The 19032-nt window shown below is 56.1% G+C and overlaps 2 protein-coding genes across 7 annotated transcripts in view; one reads left to right on the forward strand and one right to left on the reverse strand.

The window, feature by feature from the left end:
* Positions 1–1255: 1255 nt before the first annotated feature.
* BRI3 (brain protein I3) lies at positions 1256–10323 on the forward strand. The gene is made up of 3 exons (XM_039460548.2): positions 1256–1524; positions 1918–2020; positions 9911–10323. Exons 1-3 carry the CDS (start codon positions 1383–1385, stop codon positions 10041–10043), a joined length of 378 nt encoding a protein of 125 aa, XP_039316482.1. The 5' UTR covers positions 1256–1382; the 3' UTR covers positions 10044–10323.
* Positions 10324–10465: 142 nt separating this feature from the next.
* The window catches only part of BAIAP2L1 (BAR/IMD domain containing adaptor protein 2 like 1), a 127645-nt gene continuing 119078 nt past the window's right edge, over positions 10466–19032 (reverse strand). For 5 of the 6 annotated variants that reach the window (XM_074390748.1, XM_010344787.3, XM_074390747.1 and 2 more), the window contains 2 exons: positions 13175–13212; positions 10466–12407 (listed from right to left, as the gene is read on the reverse strand). In XM_074390748.1, coding sequence (XP_074246849.1) covers positions 12332–12407; positions 13175–13212 — 114 coding nt within the window. In that variant the 3' untranslated portion in view covers positions 10466–12331. The remainder of the gene's footprint in view (positions 12408–13174; positions 13213–19032) is intronic. The other variant, XR_012515352.1, reaches the window with a different exon arrangement.

Consider the following 19032-nt stretch of genomic DNA (forward strand, 5'->3'; position numbering starts at 1 on the left):
GAAGCCAGGAGTTCGAGACTGGCTTGGCCAGATAACAAGATCCCATAAAAATTTTTTAAAAATTGGCTGGGCATGGTGGTGTGCGCCTGTGGTCCCAGCTACTGAGGAGGCTGAAATGGGAGGATGGTTTGAGCCCAGGAGGTCGAGGCTACATTGAGCAATGATTGTGTTACTGCACTGTCCCTGAGTGACAGAGCAGAAGAGCCCCCCTCCGCAACCCCCCTACAAAAATTTTTTTAAAAAATTTAAAAGGCGCGGTTCGAGAAGAGCTGTAGTAGTCCCAGAGCTACAATGCAGGTGAGAGCAAAGTGCAGGTGAGAAAACTGGAGACAGAAAACAGTAACCACTACAGGTGCCCCTGAAAAGGTGCAGAGGCGCTACGGACGGACGGAAAACTAAACGTTCCAATCGTTCGTTTTAAAGTTGTCCTGGCAAACCCGTGAAGCCGGGTAAATGTTTCAACGAGGGCGCCTGACGCGGTCCCAGAAGTCAGACAACACCCAGGTTTAGATGCGGGCTCCAACCCGCACCTGCCACCGCCAAACCCCGCCCCCTTCTGAGCCCGGTCCCGTGTTGGCCTCTAGGGGTAAGCAAAGCACCTGGCCGGGCTGCCTGACGATTAGGGAAACTGAGGCTACGCGGCAGGTGCCCAATATTTAGAATTTTGTCCCCAAATGGGGAAGTTATTTGTAAGCATTGGCCACGACCCCTGTAAATCGCCTAATTGTCTTTAAAAAAGGGCAAACCGAGGGAATGCGCCGCAGCTGAGCACCTCGCAAGCCGTAGCTGGGGTGCACGCCCGGGTGTGCCCTTTGCACCGCTGGGAGCGCCAGCGATCGCAGGGGCAGAGGGCTGGGGTTGGGGCTGTCGGGGACCCACCCGGCCCCGCCCCTCCCAGGCCCCGCCCGCTTTCAAGGGTAGGGGGACCTCCGAGGTAGGTTGGCCTCGGAGATCGGAGCGTAGGGGTAGGTGGGGGTGCATCCCCAGGCCCTAAAGGTCACTGCCCTATGGGGCTTCTCTGGGTCGTGGCGGAGGTGGGGTCTCCCGGCCCCTGTAGGTCTGAGAGCCGCGGCGACGGCGCGGCGGGGCGGAGCGCAGAGGCGCAGGGGAACAGACAGCCTCGGGTGGGCGCGGCCACCTTAAGAGGCCCCGGCGGCCCCGCCCTGCGCCCCGCCTCCCGTCAGCCACGTGACCCCGGTCTTGTGACTGGGTCCGGGAGGGCGGGGGAAGCCCGCGGCGAGCGCCCGCCCCGCCCCGCCCCGCCCCGCGTCTGCCTCAGAGGGGCCCGAGCAGCCCGGTCCGCCGCGTCTGCTGCCGCCGCGTCCCCCGCCGGGGCCGACCGAGCCGAGCCGGGCCGGAGCGGCGGGCGCGGCCGGGCCGCCATGGACCACAAGCCCCTGCTGCAGGAGCGGCCACCCGCCTACAACCTGGAGGCCGGCCAGGGCGACTACGCGTGCGGCCCGCACGGCTACGGCGCCATCCCCGCCGCGCCCCCGCCGCCGCCCTACCCCTACCTCGTCACAGGTGGGCCCGGAACCAACTTTCCCCGCCGGCCGCTTCCGGGGGGTGCAGGCCTGGGCGGGGGACGCAGGTCCGGAGGCCGGTGGGGCCCGTCTGGGTGTCCTTCCTGGAGCTGGGGGTCCCCGGGCGGGCTTCGGGACCCTGCGCTGCTGAGGGTCTCGTCCTCTGGCCCATGGTACCCGGCGAGGCCGGATCCCTGCCCCAGATGAACTTTGAGTCACGAGGCGCTCGTTGTTGGCAGATTAGCTCCGAATCAGGCCCGCGGTGGCCGTCCCGAGGGTGGAAAGGACCGGGGGCTTTTTTAGGGGGGTGGAGGTGGGGGTACAGGAAGAGTAGTCCCTGTCGCGGTCGGATCTCTCCTCCCTGTCCCCTAATGACCTGCCTTCCCGCCCACAGGGATACCCACCCACCACCCCAGGGTTTACAACATCCACAGCCGGGCCGTCACCCGGTACCCCGCCAACTCCATCGTGGTCGTGGGAGGCTGTCCCGTCTGCAGGTGAGTGGGTCTGCAGCCTGGGGACTGGCCCTGGAGTCTCTGAGGACCCCCGCCCTACCCCACAGGACCTCACAAAGTCAGCTCTGCTTGTGGGACTGGGTCCAGTTTGACTTGGATCTTAACCAGTCCTTTATAGAGAGGGACGGACAGGGTGCCGTGTGCGGTGTGGGAGAGCATGAGTCAACTCACCCTTGGCTCTGAACACATTTTGCGGGGGTAAAAAAAAAAAGGGGTGGGTTCTTTTTCCTAGGGAGGTGAATGCATTGTGGGCCATTGCACCCCAAGCGATTGGGATGCAGGAGTGGTAACGGGACTCGCGGTCTTTCCGTCTTTGTTCTGGGACTTGCAAGGAATCAGGTGTCTGCATTTTCATCCAGTTTCCGAAAGTTTACTCTGCAGTTGATTGTCGAAGGTGGTGGAAGGTTTCGTTTTCCCGGAAGGGGCATTTGGATTAAGTGCACCAGCAGGAGAGACCTCAGTGGGAGAAGCCACGGCTGTAAGAGCTGCTTTATCTAAAGCTGGCTTGAAATGCTCTTCCATGAGCTGGACCCGGTGGTTTGAGGCAGGAATAATTTTTTTTCATATCATCACATTGGAACTGCACACCTTTTCTGGTTTTCATAGGGCCCCAAGGTGCAGCTGGAGACTTGTTTTGTGGAGGTTTTGAGGATTCGAATTTAAATAAGAATTAATTAAATATACCCCTTGGCACCTGGGGGTGTTCACATTGCTTTGGAAGTCAGGGTGGAATTGGCAGGGACAGGGTTTTTAGCCTGTGTCTGAGAGGAGGAAGTTGAAGCCTCTTAGATGGAATTAAGAAACCCTGGTTTGGAACTAGACTTGATTTCAAAAGTGTGTGTGTAAGGCCTAGAGCGGAATCATGGGGAAGTGAGTGATTTCACAGCCGTAGTCGGTGACTTCCTGGGAAGTGGGAGGGCATCCCAGAGGTGGGGACAAGAGGCTGGGACCCTGAGGCAGGTTGTGGCAGCTTGCCCTCACGGGGACCCCATGACAAACTCTAACTGGGACATCAGTTTGACACAGTTGGTCACCACCCAGCAGAAACATTGGCCTTTAGAGTGGAGGTGGAGGGAGAGCAGGGTGGGGCACTGGCTGCCTCCGGGACAGTTCTCTCTGGGAGCCGAACTGTGTTGGGGGGCCGGCAGAGCTGTGTGGGTGTGAAGGGACTCAGAACATGGAGGTGGCAGAGGGTCCATGCTCTGCCATCGCAGTTTCCAGCCTGCTGGAGTAGCTGGGTTCCAGTCCTGGCCCTGCCAGGAACTGCGGGGCCTGTTGCCCTGCCTGGGACATGGTGGTGTCTCTGAAGCTCTTTTCTGCCCAAGCCCCTCAACTTGGAGAGGTGGGAAACCAGCAGCAGTGAGGGATGGCCCAGAAATCCCAGGGCTGAGGGGTGCTGGCTCTGCCACTTCCCTTTCCCTAGGTGGGAGTTGTGTCCTGTGGAGGCCTGTGGCTTCCGCTGACCTGGCGGTGCTCCCCAGTTATGCAGAACCTGAAGCTGGGTCAGGCTGTGCTCTGGGGAGGCTCTTGGGCTTGGCCCCCAGAGGCTGCAGGGGTGGGGCCCTCGGTTACTTGATCACTGTGTTCTTTGCCCCTGGGCAGCTGCAGCAGGCAGGGAAGAGGCTGGGTCCTCTCTGGACAAGGTTGGGGCCATAGGCCTTTAAGTTGGGATCAGAGCACTCTGTGATCCTCTGGGAACCCCCTTGAGTTGATAGCAAGGCCCTCCCAGCACACGCATCCCTGCCCTCTGCCCTGGTGCCCTGGATGCTGGAGAGTGGCCCTGGCTCCCCGAGGTGTTTCTGTGCCTTTGCAGCAGCATAGGGCATGGGATGGGCACCTGTGTGCCCTACAGCGGCCAGGGGGTGAGCAGGGGGCTGGACTCTCTGCTGCTGGCATGGGGAGAGGGTGTGTGGTCTCTCGGCCTCTCCTCTCTTCGAGGAGAGTGGAGATGGTTCCCTGAACACATGCATGTCTCAGGACTGGGAGACAGGACACCACTCACATGAGCTCACTTCCTCCTGCCCCAGGTCCAGCCTGCTGGGCTCTGTCCCCCTCCCTGCCTGGTGGCATGGCAGGAATTTGCCCAAGTCACACGTTTGTTAGTTCCTCTGAGTGAGGCTTGGCCGGAGAAGCCCATGTCCCTTGTGGCTCTGCTGCCCTGGCCAGGCCTCTGCTGAAGCGCCCTGACTCTGTCTGCCCTTTTTAGCCGTTTACGAGGAAGCATTTCCGCAGCCCGGCAGCGGATACATCCCTGCTCCTCCCACCCTCCTGCTTCACCTCTGCCCTGCCCTGCCCTGCCCTGCCCTGCCCTGCCCTGCCTGAGGCCTCGGCTGCTCTGAAGCCGGGTTCTCCCTTGCCCAGGGAGGCCAGTCTTTGCTCGCCTGGGGGTGTGGCTGTCCCTAGGTACAGGATGAAGTGGCTGCACTGGGGGGCTCCTGTGGGCTGGAGCCTAGCCTGGGCCCTGCAGGCTGTGGAGGCAGGAGTGGGGAAGGCCAAGGCAGCACTGACTCCCATGAGTATTGGCTGGCCTGTCATTGGGTATTTAGTTTCTGGGTTGACCAGAGAAATAGGAAATCCTGTAAAGTGGAGGGTCTCAGAAGGGAAGGGAACAGCTGTGGAGGGCAGATGGTGCCCAGAGGTCCGAGGTGTGGCTCAATGGCCAGTGTTGAGGCTGCCAGGGCCTTTGAGGGGCAGAGGCGGGCTGTGGAGGGCATGGGCAGTGGGGGAGACTGTGGAGTCTGGGAAGGGCTTAAGGGGAAGGAGGCTGTGAAAGCCTTGGGCTTCCTGATGATGGTTGTGGAGGGGCTGCTCCCTCCTGCCACCTGTGACCTGAAGCCAGTTGGTTGAGGAAGTGGCTGAGTTGGCCAGAATGGCCTGCCTATATGCATAGCCTGTGGGCTGTCCCTGACCTGACTGCTCTGGCTTGAGGTGTGGGGGCATTGCCTGGCCCCAGGCTGCTTGCTGGGCAGGGCTTCGGACCTTGGGGCCCAGGTGTGGCCTCCAAGGCCTCCGGAGTCCCTGACCTTGGGCTCAGACCCCAGCTGCAGGCCAGGTGGCACCACTGGGGTGGGTGTGGTGGCAGGCAGAGTCTCCAGGCACCTCCCCAGGCCTTTCTTCTGCAGGGGAGGCCGGGGCTGGCCCTGGCCATTGGATTTGTTGGGAATGGCCCTGGGAGGTCCTGGTGAACTCTCCCAAAGCGAGGCAGCTCCCCCTCGAGAGCTGCTTTGAGGCCACCTCACCCTGCCTGGAGTGTGACTTCAAGCGCACAGTCCTCTGAGGAAGCCCTGTGTCTCCTTTTCCTGGTGAGGCCTGGTCTGCCAGTGGGGTGGTGGTCTGGGATTGCTTCTGGGCCTAGATGGTTCCATGAGGCCACTGTGGGCTCAGAGGGCAGCTTGGTGCCCTGGGGCCAGCCCCCTGTGGCACTGACTGCCTTTGGGGCCTGCAGGATGGGTGTCCATGACTCGGGAGCCCATCTGGGTTCAGATCCTAGCCACATCCTTCCCGGCTGGGAGGCCCTGGACACACCCTGGCTTCAGCCTCCAGTAGAGTGCCTGTAAGGAAACAGGGAGGGGCAAGGATGGCCCTTTCCCCGGGCAGCTCAGAGCCCTGCTCCCAGCCCTCTCTGTCCCTGGTGAGGTGGGAGCCCCTCGGGCTCCGCTGCAATGGCAGCAGCGCAATTGGCCACTTTCCCTGCAATGCTGGAGTTGCCTTAAGGGAGTGCTCTCAGTATTAGTCAGTTCCCTAATTTCCCGGGTGGCCATGATCTCTCCAAGGCCCCAGCCTGCCTAGTGCGCAAGAGTGGGGGAGGGGCAGCTAGAGGGAGCAGGTCAGGATGGGAGCGGTTGAGAGGGTTGACACACCCACCCAGCCAACCCAGGTGGGCTCTTCTGGGTTTAGAAGGGAAGAGAACTCGAGGCTGGTGGGGATGGCAGCTGTTCTGGGGCAGGAGTTCCCCCTCTCCCCTCTGGCGCTGGGAATGGGCCTGCCCTGCAGCTTGAGGAGTCTTGGTCTAGAAGCTAGATTGTGTGTCTCAGTTCAGAAGATTTGGTGTTTTAAAAAACTAAATGATGCCAACATTCCTTTTGAGGTCTAGGGCAGTACTGCAGTTAAAACTAATATTTTTGCAGCAAGACATGAATATTCAGATAAAGTAGGATAAATGATGCTATAAATAGCCACACACCAGTGCAGGTCACATGTTGCTGCCAGGTGAGTTTGCTGTCAAGTGGCAGCTAGTTCTGCCTTCAGTGCCTCTTGGCGTTTGAAGTTGTGCATATGGCTGTGGAATACTGGGGTAGGGTATGCTGCCCACCCTTGGGTCGACCCCAGAGCCAGAGGTGAAGGCAGAGCTCTCGTGGTCAGCCCTCAAAAGCCCGTTCAGAACTCTCAGGCCCAAGTGCTTGTTCTCTCAGGCAGGGGTTCTGGGGTCTGGATCACAGCGTCCTGTTGCTGGTGGAGGCTTGAGCCTCCTGGGGTGACTGGATCTGTCCAGCTCCTGGGCGGCACCTAAGGGACAGCCTCGCTCTCCCCAGAGACCCAGTGGCCTTGGCCCTCTTTCCCTCTTTAAGCAGCGTTGGAGGTGGGTAGGAGGGCGGGGGTTGAGTGGACCTGGGATGGGGAGGTGCCAGAGTGGGTTCGCGGACCAAGGGGCTCAGCCCAGGTGGCACAAGTGGCCCAGCCCTGTGCTCTGGCTGAGGATGTGATGGGTCTGTACAGAAACTCCATGGGTTAGGAGGGTGTTCCCCTGTACTTGGGAGGCCGTGGGGTCAGCATGTTAGGTTTGGCCATTGTGCTGTTTGCAGCCTCGGGGCTGGGAAGCGAGGTGCCAGGGCCTGGGTGGGCAGGGCTGGCGCTGCTGGAAATCCTAGGGCTTAGGTGGGCCGGTGTCCTGGCCCATGGCAGTGGGAATCCAGCGAGAGTGAGCAGCCTTCCTGCTTGCTGAGCTCTGACAGTGTAGGTGGGTTTTGGGTTCTGGATGGAGAACTAGGGAGGAGGCAGGAGAACGCTGCTGCCCGTGGACTCCTGTGCCAGCAGAGAGCAGCAGTCACAGGTGGGAGGCTGGTGTGGTGGGGTCACCAGGCAGCACCACCCCTGCCCACCCCACCATCACACCCAGATGCCTCTTCTGTGCCCCATGGGTGGACTCCAGCCCGGGCTTCCCACCCACACCCCTTTACCCAGCCTCCTCCCAGGTACCTCTGGGCCTTTGAGTGGGCAGTCAGCTCTGCCCACAACTTTGCCCACAGCCCTAGCCCTCAGCAGCTTTGGTCCTGAGGCGAGGTGCTCAGATGGTCACTGATTTGGGCCAGCTGAGGGGGCGCAGGTGACACTCACTGGGGACCACTCCAGGGGAACGACTTCTCCCATGGAAGGATTTCTCAGCCCGTTCAGCCTCCCGTCTGCTTTTTCATGGGTCATTTTCTAACCAGAACATAAAGCTAGTGTGTTTTTTGGGATCTGAACTGTAGATGCCAGGAAGAAACAGGAAAAGGAAGCCTAGATGCTCCCTTGAGAGGCCAGTGGCCACTGGCTCCCCCCAGCTCCCCAGAGCCTGTTGTGGCCATCTGCGTGTGTGGGGACACAGCTGTGCTCGGCCTTCCTGAGGCTTCCCCACTGCGGCAGTGTGGTCTTGGGAGCTGCGGCAGTGTGGTCTTGGGAGCTGCGGCAGCTGGGACTTCTGCCTACCTGACACCTGGGGGAGAGGGTCCTGGGGCCAGGCAGGGCTGGGCGGAGGTGTCTTGCCCAGTCTGGACTGGTGGGGGCAGCCTTAGGCAATGCTGAACAACTGTGTTGGCCTGATGACCTTGTGGTGCTTAGACAGGGGACACTTCTGTAAAAGTCCACACAAGAAATGGAAACTTTGCTGACAGACTCACGTCTTCTGATGGGCTTTGCCTTGGAGCAGGGCTTCCTGGTGTGCTCTGCAGCCCAGCCCCTCCACACAGATAGGTGGCATCATGTGAGTTTGGGAAACACTGGGTATAGGAGCACTACAGGACTTCTCAGAGACTTTAAAGAACTAATGGGCATAGCAACTGTCTAGGAGACAAGGAGAAGTTTCCCAAAATTGGCTGAACAAAGAATCCCCCTTTTCCAAATTCGTACCACTGTGTCTGGCTAATTTTAAATTTTTGAGAGAGATCGGGGAGGGTCTTACTTTGTTGCCCAGGCTGGTCTTGAACTGCTGACTTTCTGCTTCAGCCTCTCAAAGTGCTGCCATTGCGGGAGTGAACCCCCCCGTCCAACCTCCTTGGAGATTGCTGAACGGAGCTGCTCGAGTAGGTTGGAGGGAGGCAGTGGGCAGGAAGTTTGACTTTTTCTCTAAGCAGTGGAAAGCAACTTCAGAATATCCTGATTTATTTTCCCATACTTCCTGGAGAGGCAGGGAACAGGTTCCGTGGGTAGGGTTTCTGGTCCCCAGCCTGCCTTGCTGAGCAGGGGCGGGGGCAGCAGTCCTCCTGAGTCTGGACCCCCAGGAAGCAGCTTGGAAACATTCAGGGTGCCGGAAGGGGAATAGGGTCCCCTGGGTGGCCAAGTTTTCTCCCCTTAGCAAGACACTGCTAGTCACTGACACTTCCTTGTCGTAGCAGGGGACCGTGCCAACCTTGCTGTAGGCTCCCCTTCCCCAAAGCCCCAGTTCCCATCACCTGTCAGATACCCCACCCCGCTGTGGTGTTCTTTTCACTTACCTCAGTACTGGGTGGGTGAGGGAATTTGGGGGCCCAGGAGGCCCAGAAGGCGCTTGTTGGGGTCTGCCTGTCTGGTGAGAATGAAGCTTTTCTCATTTGGCCTGAGCTGGCTACTGTGGTCTTTATTTTAATTTCAGCTGTGTCCAGAATTTTCCAGAAATAGCCTGAGGATCTGAGCTGAGCACACAGCTCCTGGCTTCCTACCTTTGGGGCCTCTGAAACTGACACTTGGGTTTGATGATTTCAGGTCATTGAACCTGTGCTCACAGGTGCAGGATTTGGGGGATGGCCTGCAGGTGTCTTAGTTTAGTCTGTTACAGACATTAAACTTTGTTGAAGAGTTGGCTTTGGGATCACATTTCTGAAAATAAGTGGCCTTCAGACATTGTGTGAACATGGCCAACTATGAGCTCCCTCCCATTAAGCCACTCCCACTACCAAAGGAACAGAAACCGACCGAACCCCGAACCTGACCAGATCCCCAAGCTGCTGGTTGCTCCTTTTCTAAGAGCAGATGTGTGGTGGCTTGTGGCACTGAAATGATCTTGCCTCTCAAGGTTTTACTTTTTTGTTGTTTTTTGTTTGAGACAGAGTCTCGCTCTGTTGCCCAGTCTGGAGTGCAGTGGCTCTATCTTGGCTCACTGCAACCTCTGCCTCCTGGATTCAAGTGATTCTCATGCCTCAGCCTCCAAAGTAGCCGGGAACTGCAGGCCTTTGCCACCATACCTGGCTAATTTTTAGTCGAGATGGGTTTTACCATGTTGGCCAGGCTGGTCTCGGTGACCACTCCTGACCTCAAGTGATGGGTCTACCTCAGCCTCCCAAAGTGCTGGGATCACAGGCGTGAGCCACCATGTGCCTGGCCGGGCCTCTCCAGGTTAACTGATGAGAGCTTCCGACTGTCGTCTTCCTCCTTTTTTCTGAATGTTACATGTAGGGGTTAAATAGCAGCTAGGGCCATTCCATGAATGGGCACAGGTAGACCGTTCTTGGGGCTCTCCAGGCTAGTGGGCTGGGTGGGGGGGGAGTGGTGGGGGCTGTATTTTCAGGTAGATGGTCACTGTCACTCATCAGTGGTCCCCATTTCCATCATGGCCACTGGTCGGTCCTTGAGTGTAAGGCTGGGAGGGTGAGGGTTCCGGTGCCCGCCCTGGTCCTGACCGCACTGCCCTTTCTGCTGCAGGGTCGGGGTGCTGGAGGATTGCTTCACCTTCCTGGGCATCTTCCTGGCCATCATTCTGTTTCCCTTTGGGTTCATCTGCTGTTTCGCCTTGAGGAAGCGAAGATGCCCCAACTGTGGAGCCACCTTCGCTTAAAGGGAACACCACGCCCGGCGTTCCTACACCCAGCTCTCTTTTTCTAATGTAAATGTCGTGTACAATAGTTTTATTTGATTCAGCTTCAGGACTGTTTTGTAAAGCGAGGTGGGACCGGTGTGGCACACGCCAGCTGCAGTTTCCTGAGCGTGGAGAGGCAGAGCTGCTGCTCCCGCCCGAGGCTCATGACAACTCAATAAAGCACTGCTTTTATTTTTTGCAGTCTTCAATTTGAGAAAGGTGAGAAATAATGTTTTCAATAAATGAGATTCATACCATTGTTGACCTGGTGCTGCTTACTCCGTGATTTCAAACACCCAGGAAAGACTGGAGCAACGCCTGCACCGCGGCCTCAGCGGTCCCCGGGCTGGTCAGGACCAGCTTGTGTTCCTCCACGGGCACTATAGCTCAAGAAAGTGTGCTTGTTTTCAAGTTCTTTTTATTGTTAAAATTAAACGTAACCCCTTGACATTTACAGAGCAGGCACCTTGGTGCCAAGGACGAGGCCATCCCCCCGGTTCTGGTCTGTGAGGTGGAACCTCCAGCTGCATCTGAGACCGCCCAGGCCCCATTCTCCTACCCTGTAACAAAACCAGACACATCCCCAAGGTAGGGCACCAAAGGTAGTTCACCCACACCCCGCAGTTCCCCACGGCTGCAAATGGGCTTCCTGAGGCCTGCTCTGACGTCTGAAGTGGGGAACACGGCCACAGAGGTCTTGTGGACTGAATTCTCATGTGGCCACAGCTCCTTCTGTAGAACAGACCTGGCGGCTAACACAGTTCATGGTGCTTGTCGCCCTGCATGGGGGGTGCCTGGTTTGTCCTCCCAGGAGAGGCAGATGGTGACACTGCCCTACGTGGCTGGAAGGAGCCTGAAGCGTCGCCCATGTCCACTGGCTTACCCGCATGTGACCTTTCCCAATTTCCACCTCATAGGAAAACAGTACACTATGGCAAGGCCAGAGGAGAGGTGATAAGCCCCAGCGCACCCAACACACACGGTGAGCAGCCAGGCTGGTAGCCTGTCACCCAGGCTGAAGTGCAGTGGTGTGATCGCAGCTCACTGTAACCTCTGCCTCCTGGGTTCAAGTGATTCTCCTGCCTCAGCCTCCCGAGTAGCTGGGATCAAAGGTGCCTGCCACCATGCCTGGCTACTTTTTCTATCTTTAGGAGAGACTCCTGACCTCAGGTGATTCTCCTGCCTTAGCCTCACAAGGTGCTGAGATTCCCATACCTGGGCCGGGAATTTAGCCATGATGCTCCACTCCAAAATAGGTCCAGATCCTTGGCAGCCAGAGATGAATTCCAGCCTGGGGCTCAGGGCAGCCACCGCTGAGTCCTCACTTCCAACGCTGCTGGGCCGGGTTCTGTGTGCGTCATGGCTGCTGGGCTGAAAACCTGCCCTCTCCAGGCACCAGAGGTCACGTGGGCTTTATGCACATCCTTTGAGAGTCCGACCTGACTGAAACATGGAGAAACCGGGACCCCGAGAAGTTTGAGTGTATTGGTAATGGATGCAGCTTTGGCCAACTAGCTGAGGGAGAACACAGGAGCTGTGACTCCAATGCCCAGCCCCGTGTCCTGGATGGGCTGTGTGGCGAATCCAGCCGGTGACTTTACTGAGAAAAGGAGCTCTGGGAGGGGATTCCGTCAAGTATGACAGGTGGCTGTGATAAGGGCAGGCAAAATGTCTTAGCACTCTACAGCTCTGTAGGAGTTGGAGGGAATGGGGTTTCTCCATCTCCGGAAGCTCCACATTTCATTAAAGTTTAAAAATTTTTAGTTAAAAAATTACATGTATGTGGTATTTTCATAATTTATATTGCTTAAAATTATTTGCATGCTAAGATGCAAACCTATGTGATATTTTCTTTAGCTAGACATAATGCTACTAAAAGCACATACTTTATAAAACTGGTCTCATTTGCATCACGTGCAGAAAGCCAGTCATGAAAGCATAGATTATCCCTTATTCTGGATTTATTAAGGAAAAAAATTCATTAAAAAAATACAGTAAAGATTGAAACCATGTTCACTGCTTCTTGAACAGAATAAGAAGAAAATATTTTAAATGATTGAGTTGGTCATTAGACTATTACTCAGTTATCTTAAAGGCAGAAACGTGTCAACCCAACTATGTGAAACAGAAGCATGATTTGCTCAGGCAGGTGACATTGGAGTCAGGCTCCTCTGTTGAAGCTTCCCAACAGCATGAGGCAGACAGGATGTGCCCATCGTTCCGAAAGGGAGAACAGGAGAGGCCCAGGAGAGTCCTTGGCTGTCTTCTCATCGAATGATGGGTGCTGAGCGATCATTCGTCACGGTCGGGCGGAGCTTCACAGTGGCAAAGGGGTTTTCTCCGCTGCAGGGGATAAGAACAATCTTTCAGAACTTCCACTCCATGAGGGAAATTGGATTTTTGTTGAGATAGAATCTCTGTCACCCAGGCTGGAGTGCAGTGGGGCAATCTTGGCTCACTGTAACCTCCGCTTCCCGGGTTCAAGCGATTCTCCTGCTTCAGCTCCCCCAGTAGCTGGGACTACAGGCAAGTACCATTATATCTGGCTAATTTTTGTATTTTTAGTAGAGATGTGATTTCACCATGTTGGCCAGGCTGGTCTCAAACTCCTCACCTTGTGATCTGCCCGCCTCAGCCTCCCAAAGTGCTGGGATTACAGGCGTGAGCCACCATGCTTGGCCGAAATTGGATTTTAACAGCGCTCATAACCCATTCTTGCCCTGTGGGACTGTGCTGCCGACCACCTGCCCAGCTTGTACAGGCCCCAGCAGTGTTTTCTGATGAAAGTTTTGTTCAGTGCTGATTCCTACCCTATACCGCCCGCTGTAGAACGAGCCCAGTTTTTAAAGGTTCTGGATGTGGGCGCCCACACCTCTTTAGCCCTGCATTGTGGGTGAGGTGGGGGCTGCTCTGGGGTGGGCAGGCCCTGCTCCCAGGGTGTTCTAAAGCGGGCGGTGAAGGGAGCAGGGGGCCACGGTCTCCCACGGTCCCATAGGGCAAGGCCTTTCTCAGGCTGAGCCTCCTGGCCTGGGCACCAAAGGCCCTTCTGGGGGACACTATAGGGAAGAGCAAAGTCACATGCTGAGGCTCATGTAGGAAGCCACACCTACCTGAGAAAAGGTGGCTTTGCAGTCCCGTTGGCATCATTCTGTGAGAAAGATAAAGAAGTTTATGGAGGGCTTGGAATTGGTCTTTTAAAAATTATTTTAGGTAGAGGTGGGGATTTGCCGTGTTGCCCAGGCTGGTCTCAAACTCCTGAGCTCAAGTGATCCTTCTACCTCGACTTTGTAATGCGCTGGGACTACAGGTGTGAACCACTGCGACTGGCCTATATTGGAGATTTTAAATTTAAAGACCTGAAGGTAAAGGCATCTAAAACATGAGGGATGTTTAAAAATGCCCCAACCCGATCCGGGAGACTGTCTATATTCACTTGGAAGAATAAGGCAAGAAGAGAAAACGCTCGGCAGGGAAGTGAGGGTGTGAGAGCGTGGCACGGCCCACTCCCACCCGGGAGGTGTGAGATGTCGGGAGCTCGCGTGTGGACGAGCAGTCTGCGGAACTTGGGAAGCTTCACATGAAGCTTGAACAACAGAGCAACATCACGGAAGAAAACAGTTGTGCCAAACAGAACATCTCCGGCTTGGGGGAAACGGAGGTCCTCAGCCCTGGCCTTTCGAGCGCAGACCCGAGACTGGATGTGCTTTTTCGGAGCTGACTCCTGAAGGATGACGTGAAGAACAAGAAGTAAAAGTAAAACCCTGGCAGCTTTGGGGGCTGCGAGAGCCGGGGAAGCCGAAAACTGAGGAAAAGAGAAGATGGAAGCAAAGTGCAAAGGGGCCTGCAGCGCTGGGCCAGGCGCGCACCTTCCTTTCCCTCGCTCCAAAAAGCCTGCAGGGTTTAACAATCTTTCCAGCCTGCACACATGGAGCAGAGTTTGGGCGGCTGTCCAGGAGAGGGCAGTGTAACACCGTGTGACCAGCCGAGGCCCGGCCTCACCGTCCTGACAGCCCCAGGAAGGGGCCCAGCACCCCCGGGGGTCTCAGGAAGCATGCAGACCTCTCAGCATCGACCCAGGAGCCCCGCTGTTGCCCGATGCCAGCTCTAGAGTGCAGGCCGTTCCTGGACGTGGAGGCCTGGGCCTGGCCTCCTCTGGGGTGGCCTCCATTCAGGTTGGATGTACAGACTCGAGGCAGAAGGTGGGCTGCGGGCCCCAGGGGCATGGCCTGAGACCTGTTCTACCCTCTCCAGAGCCCCTGGGCAGGGCGGCCAGGCCTATCCGGTGTCTGCTTCTGCACTGGAAGCCACTGGCTGGCCTTGCACATCTTACAGGGCTTTAAATGGCTGCAAAAGTGATTTTTCCCTGTGGGGCATGCAGCACTTCCTCAGCAGGCTTGAAGGAAGTCCTTGCTGGTGTAAGGTGCAGGCTCTGCGATGCTGACAGGCTAATTTATGATATTAATGCCCCAGGGTGCCTGTTGCGTGTGCTCATGGTACTGGCGTCCGTGGACCCTGTTGCAGAAAGACCTTCCGTGGCCCAGAGGGCAGGCGGGAGGGCCGTGGCCGGGCCTGAGGCACACTTCATGCCAAGCCCGACTCCACTTGGCCCTCCCCTCCTCTGCCACCGGAGTCATGGAGCCAACACCGTGTCCCTCCCAATTGCAGCTTCTGCTAGAGGAAGGCGCTTCTCAAAGTGGAAACCAGAAACACCCTCTACCTAGCTCCAGCACACCCCAGCGCTTGTTCACGCCCCCCTGGGCCGCTAGGGGACTTTAAAACAGTCCCAGTGAATCCTTGCAAGGAACGCAGTAAGAAGCACCGACTCCTGTCGGGAGGACAGAGCGGGGAAAAGAACCCCTAAGAAAACAGCTTGAAGCCACTCAGAGTCGGGCCAACCCTGTGCACGCCTGGGACCCACCAATCCTGTTCCCTATAGGAACAAGCAGGGCACACGCCCATGGGCCCCGAAACACTCAGGCAGCCCTGGTGAAACAGCCCAGACCAGAAACACCAGACACCATCCATGGGAGAGCCAGAACCGGCTTCTGTGCAGACGGTCACCTCACAGTGCCAAGCGACTGTCCCTACAGGGCCAGCCCAATGGCCATCTCCATACTGGCGCTCGTGGAGTCTGGCCTTAGAGAAGGGATGGTCACGGGCATGGACCATGTGGGGGATCCTGGAGGCCGGCAATGTCCTACTGGGTATGCGGAGTCACATCGTGAAAATTGATCGCGTACTTTTCAGTCTGTGGTATTCCATAATACAGTGTTTCCTTTAAAATATGTATTGGACATGTTCAGGCAGATTTCCCCTTTAACTAATCTGCTTGTTTCTCAGGGAGCTGAAACCCCAGCACTCCCTCTGGGTATGAGGCTGGCAGGAGCCTCTCTGCCTCCCTCTCCACGGCAAAGCAGACCCATGACGAGGATGGGGCTGGGCACACACGGCGCCTCTTACCTGGTGGCCTCCAGGGGTCTCACAGCACCCTCCCTGCATCCCTGACTTAACCGCTCACCTCCCACTCAGCCCACTGCAGTGGTCACCGTGCCCAGATCTGCCCTCTTCCCTGCTCCCTTTCCTTGCAGTGGGGGACACCTCCGGGCCACAGACTGCACTGCCACCAGCACCCAGGGCCCTGCGGGCACTGCCTGCTGCATGTCTCGTGTCCCTATCAAGACAGGAGACCCCTAAGGCCATGAAACCAGCGGCCACTAGAGAGTGGGCTGGGCTGCAACTGGGGACTGGAGAGCGAGGCCACCAAGTGGCTGACTGCGGCCAGGGTGGACACATCTTAGGACCCCCCCCCACCAATCTCCCCCAAGAATCCAAAATGCGTGTGTGGACACCAGCTGACTGCCCATTGCTCGGTGGCTGTTCCACTCCGCTTTCCCGCCTGTGCAGAGTTTCTGGGGTGCCCGCCGCAGGGCCACGTGCCCAGGGTGGGGGACTATTTGATCTGGCTTTCCGAGGGGTCCCAGGCAGCTCGGAGCGCCCAGCACCGCGTGTTCCTCAGGCCACAGCAGAGAATGCCGGTGGCCCTCACTGCAGAAGGCAGGACAGAGTGAACGAGGCAGCGCAGGGTGGCCTTGCTCCTGAGCAGAAGGAACATCTCTAAAGAACGTTTCCAAGCCAGGTGGAGGTAAATTACTGGACAACAGAAGCAGCCCTCGCTGATAACCTGTCCTCAGTGTGAAAACTCATTCCCGTCCTCGTCTAGGGGCCGGGCTTGTCTTCCAGTTTCCTTCTGATCTAGATCAACCCCTTTATTCTCAAAACGGGGACGCTGAGGCCCAAATAGGGAAAAGCCACTGCTCTGAGTCAGCGGGATCTTTTTGGAAGCTAGCGTGCCCTCGTTGTGACGCAAACGAAGATGCGTGCAGGCCTGCACACGGGCTCTGGTGCTCTCAGGAGGGGCTCACGCCGTGGCGAACACACGCTGTAAAATGCGGGTTTGCTTTTAAAAAGGAGAGCTGTCTGCTTATTTATAATGTTGGAAGGGAGCCAACACCTCCTCACTTGGAACTGCAGGAGAGAATACGTAAATTAAAAAAATGTAGGCTGGCCGCAGTGGCTCACGCCTGTAATCCCAGCACATTAGGAAGCTAAGGCAAGAGAACTATCTGAGGCCAGGAGTTTGAGACTAGCTTGGGCAACATAGCGAGATCTTATCATTATTGACCCCAACTCTAGACCTAGTGAGTCTCCCCTACCCACTGGGGAGAAGCCCCTGCTCTCAGATGGTCTAGAGCGTGCCGTCACGAGACAGCCGTGGGACTTCCCAGGTAAGTGGGCTACTCCATGGAGGATGGCTCCCTGTACATCTAAGCCTAAGCATTCCAGGGTTAAAATAAACTGCCTATAACTGACAGTAGCTGTATGTAAAACTACATAGAACATTGTTTTTGGGTGGACGGAGTTTTACTCTTGTTGCCCAGGCTGGAGTGCAATGGTGCGATCTCAGCTCACTGCAACCTCCGCTTCCCAAGTTCAAGTGATTCTCCTACCTCAGCCTCCCAAGTAGCTGGGATTACAGGCATTCACCACCATGCCCGGCTAATTTTTTGTATATATATATTTTTTCTTGAGATGCAGTCTTGCTGTTGTCAGCCTGGAGTGCAGTGGCACGATCTCGGCACGATCTCTTTCCTGGGTTCAAGTGATTCTCCTGCCTCAGCCTCCCGAGTAGCTGGAAATATAGGTGCCCATCACCAGGCCCAGTTTATTTTTGTATTTTTAGTAGAGATGGAGTTTTGCCACGTTGGCCACGATGGTCTCCATCTCTTGACCTCGTGATCCACCTGCCTCATCCTCCCAAAGTGCTGGGATTACAGGGGTGAGCCATCATGCCCGGTCAATTTTATTGTATTTTTAGTAGAGACAGGGTTTATCCATATTGGTCAGGTTGGTCTCGAACTCCCAACCTCAGGTGATTCACTCGCCTCGGCCTCCCAAAGTGTTGGGATTACAGGCATCAGCCACTGCGCCCCGCCTAAAAATGCTTTTAAAAAACATTAGGATGCTTTACCAGCTCTCTTGTATCCTGAGTAGGTGGGACTACAGGTGTATGCCTGAAGTCCCAGCTACTCAGGAGCCTTAGGTGAGAGGATTGATTGAGCTCAGGAAGTCGAGACTGCAGTGAGCTGTGATTGTGCCACTGCACTGCAGCCTGGGTGACAGATCGAGACTCTGTCTCAAAAAAAGATGGCAGCCTTTGCCACCTGAAAGCCCCAGGGGACTCTGGCACCCTTGAGAGCTGGGAACACAGTCCTGGAATTGTGTGTGTCAGCTTCCTTCTGTCCACCTGGAGTAACATAGCTTTCCCTGACCACAATGTCTAAACCAGCTGATGATGTTGGGGAAAGCTGTGCTATATCCCAGACCTGAGTAGCTGGGACTACAGGTGTATGCCACCATGCCTGGCTTGCTTTTTTTTTTTTTTTCCTTTTGAGATGGAGTTTCACTCTTGTTGCCCAGGCTGGAGTACAATGGTGCAATCTCAGCTCACTGCAACCTCTGCCTCAAGTGATTCTCCTGCCTCAACCTCCTGACTAGCTGGAATATAGGCGCCTGCCACCATGCCCGGCTAATTTTTTTTGTATTTTTAGTAGAGATGGGGTTTCACCATGTTGGTAATGCTGGTTTCGAACTCCTGAGCTCAGGTGATCCACCCGCCTCGGCTTCCCAAAGTGCTGGGATTACAAGCATGAGCCACCATACCTGGTCATTTTTTTTAGTTAATTTGCTATAAAGATGAGTTCTCATTATGTTGACCAGGCTGATCTTAAACTCCTAGGCTCAAATGATCCTCCAGCCTCGACCTCCTAAAGTGCTGGGATCACAGGTGTGAGCCACCGCGCTCGGCAGCCTGCCATCTTTTGAGCCTCAGCCACGGTCCCTGCTTCTCGACCACCACGATACAGATCAAACTTTTTCTTTTTATCTCTATATTAAGATGATTCTCTCTCTGTTGTGAAGGCTGGACTCGAGTTCCTGGGCTCAAGTGATTCTACCACCTGGCCTTCCAAGTAGCTGGGATCACAGGCATGAGCCAGCGTGCCCAGCTAGAGCGAGTTTTTAAATGGAACACTGTCCTATTTTGTATGATCTATTCCTAACTGTCCAGTGTGGCAGCCACTGGCTGTATATGGCTACTTAAGTTAGTTAAGTAAAATAAAATTTGCTGGACACAGTGGTTCACGCCTGTAATCCCAGCACTTTGGGAGGCTGAGGCCTGTGGATCACCTGAGGTCAGGAGTTTGAGACCAGCCCGGCCAACATGGCAAAACCTCACCTCTACTAACAATACAAAAATGGGCATGGTGGTAGGCCACCTGTAATCCCAGCTACTTGGGAGGCTGAGGCATGAGAATCGCTTGAACCCGGGAGGCGGAGGTTGCCATGAACCGAGATCACGCCACTGCACTCCAGCCTGGTGACAGAGCAAGACTCAATCTCAAAAAATGAA

The sequence above is a fragment of the Saimiri boliviensis genome, chromosome 20 (assembly GCF_048565385.1).
Source record: "Saimiri boliviensis isolate mSaiBol1 chromosome 20, mSaiBol1.pri, whole genome shotgun sequence".
NCBI classification, from domain to species: Eukaryota; Metazoa; Chordata; class Mammalia; order Primates; family Cebidae; genus Saimiri; species Saimiri boliviensis.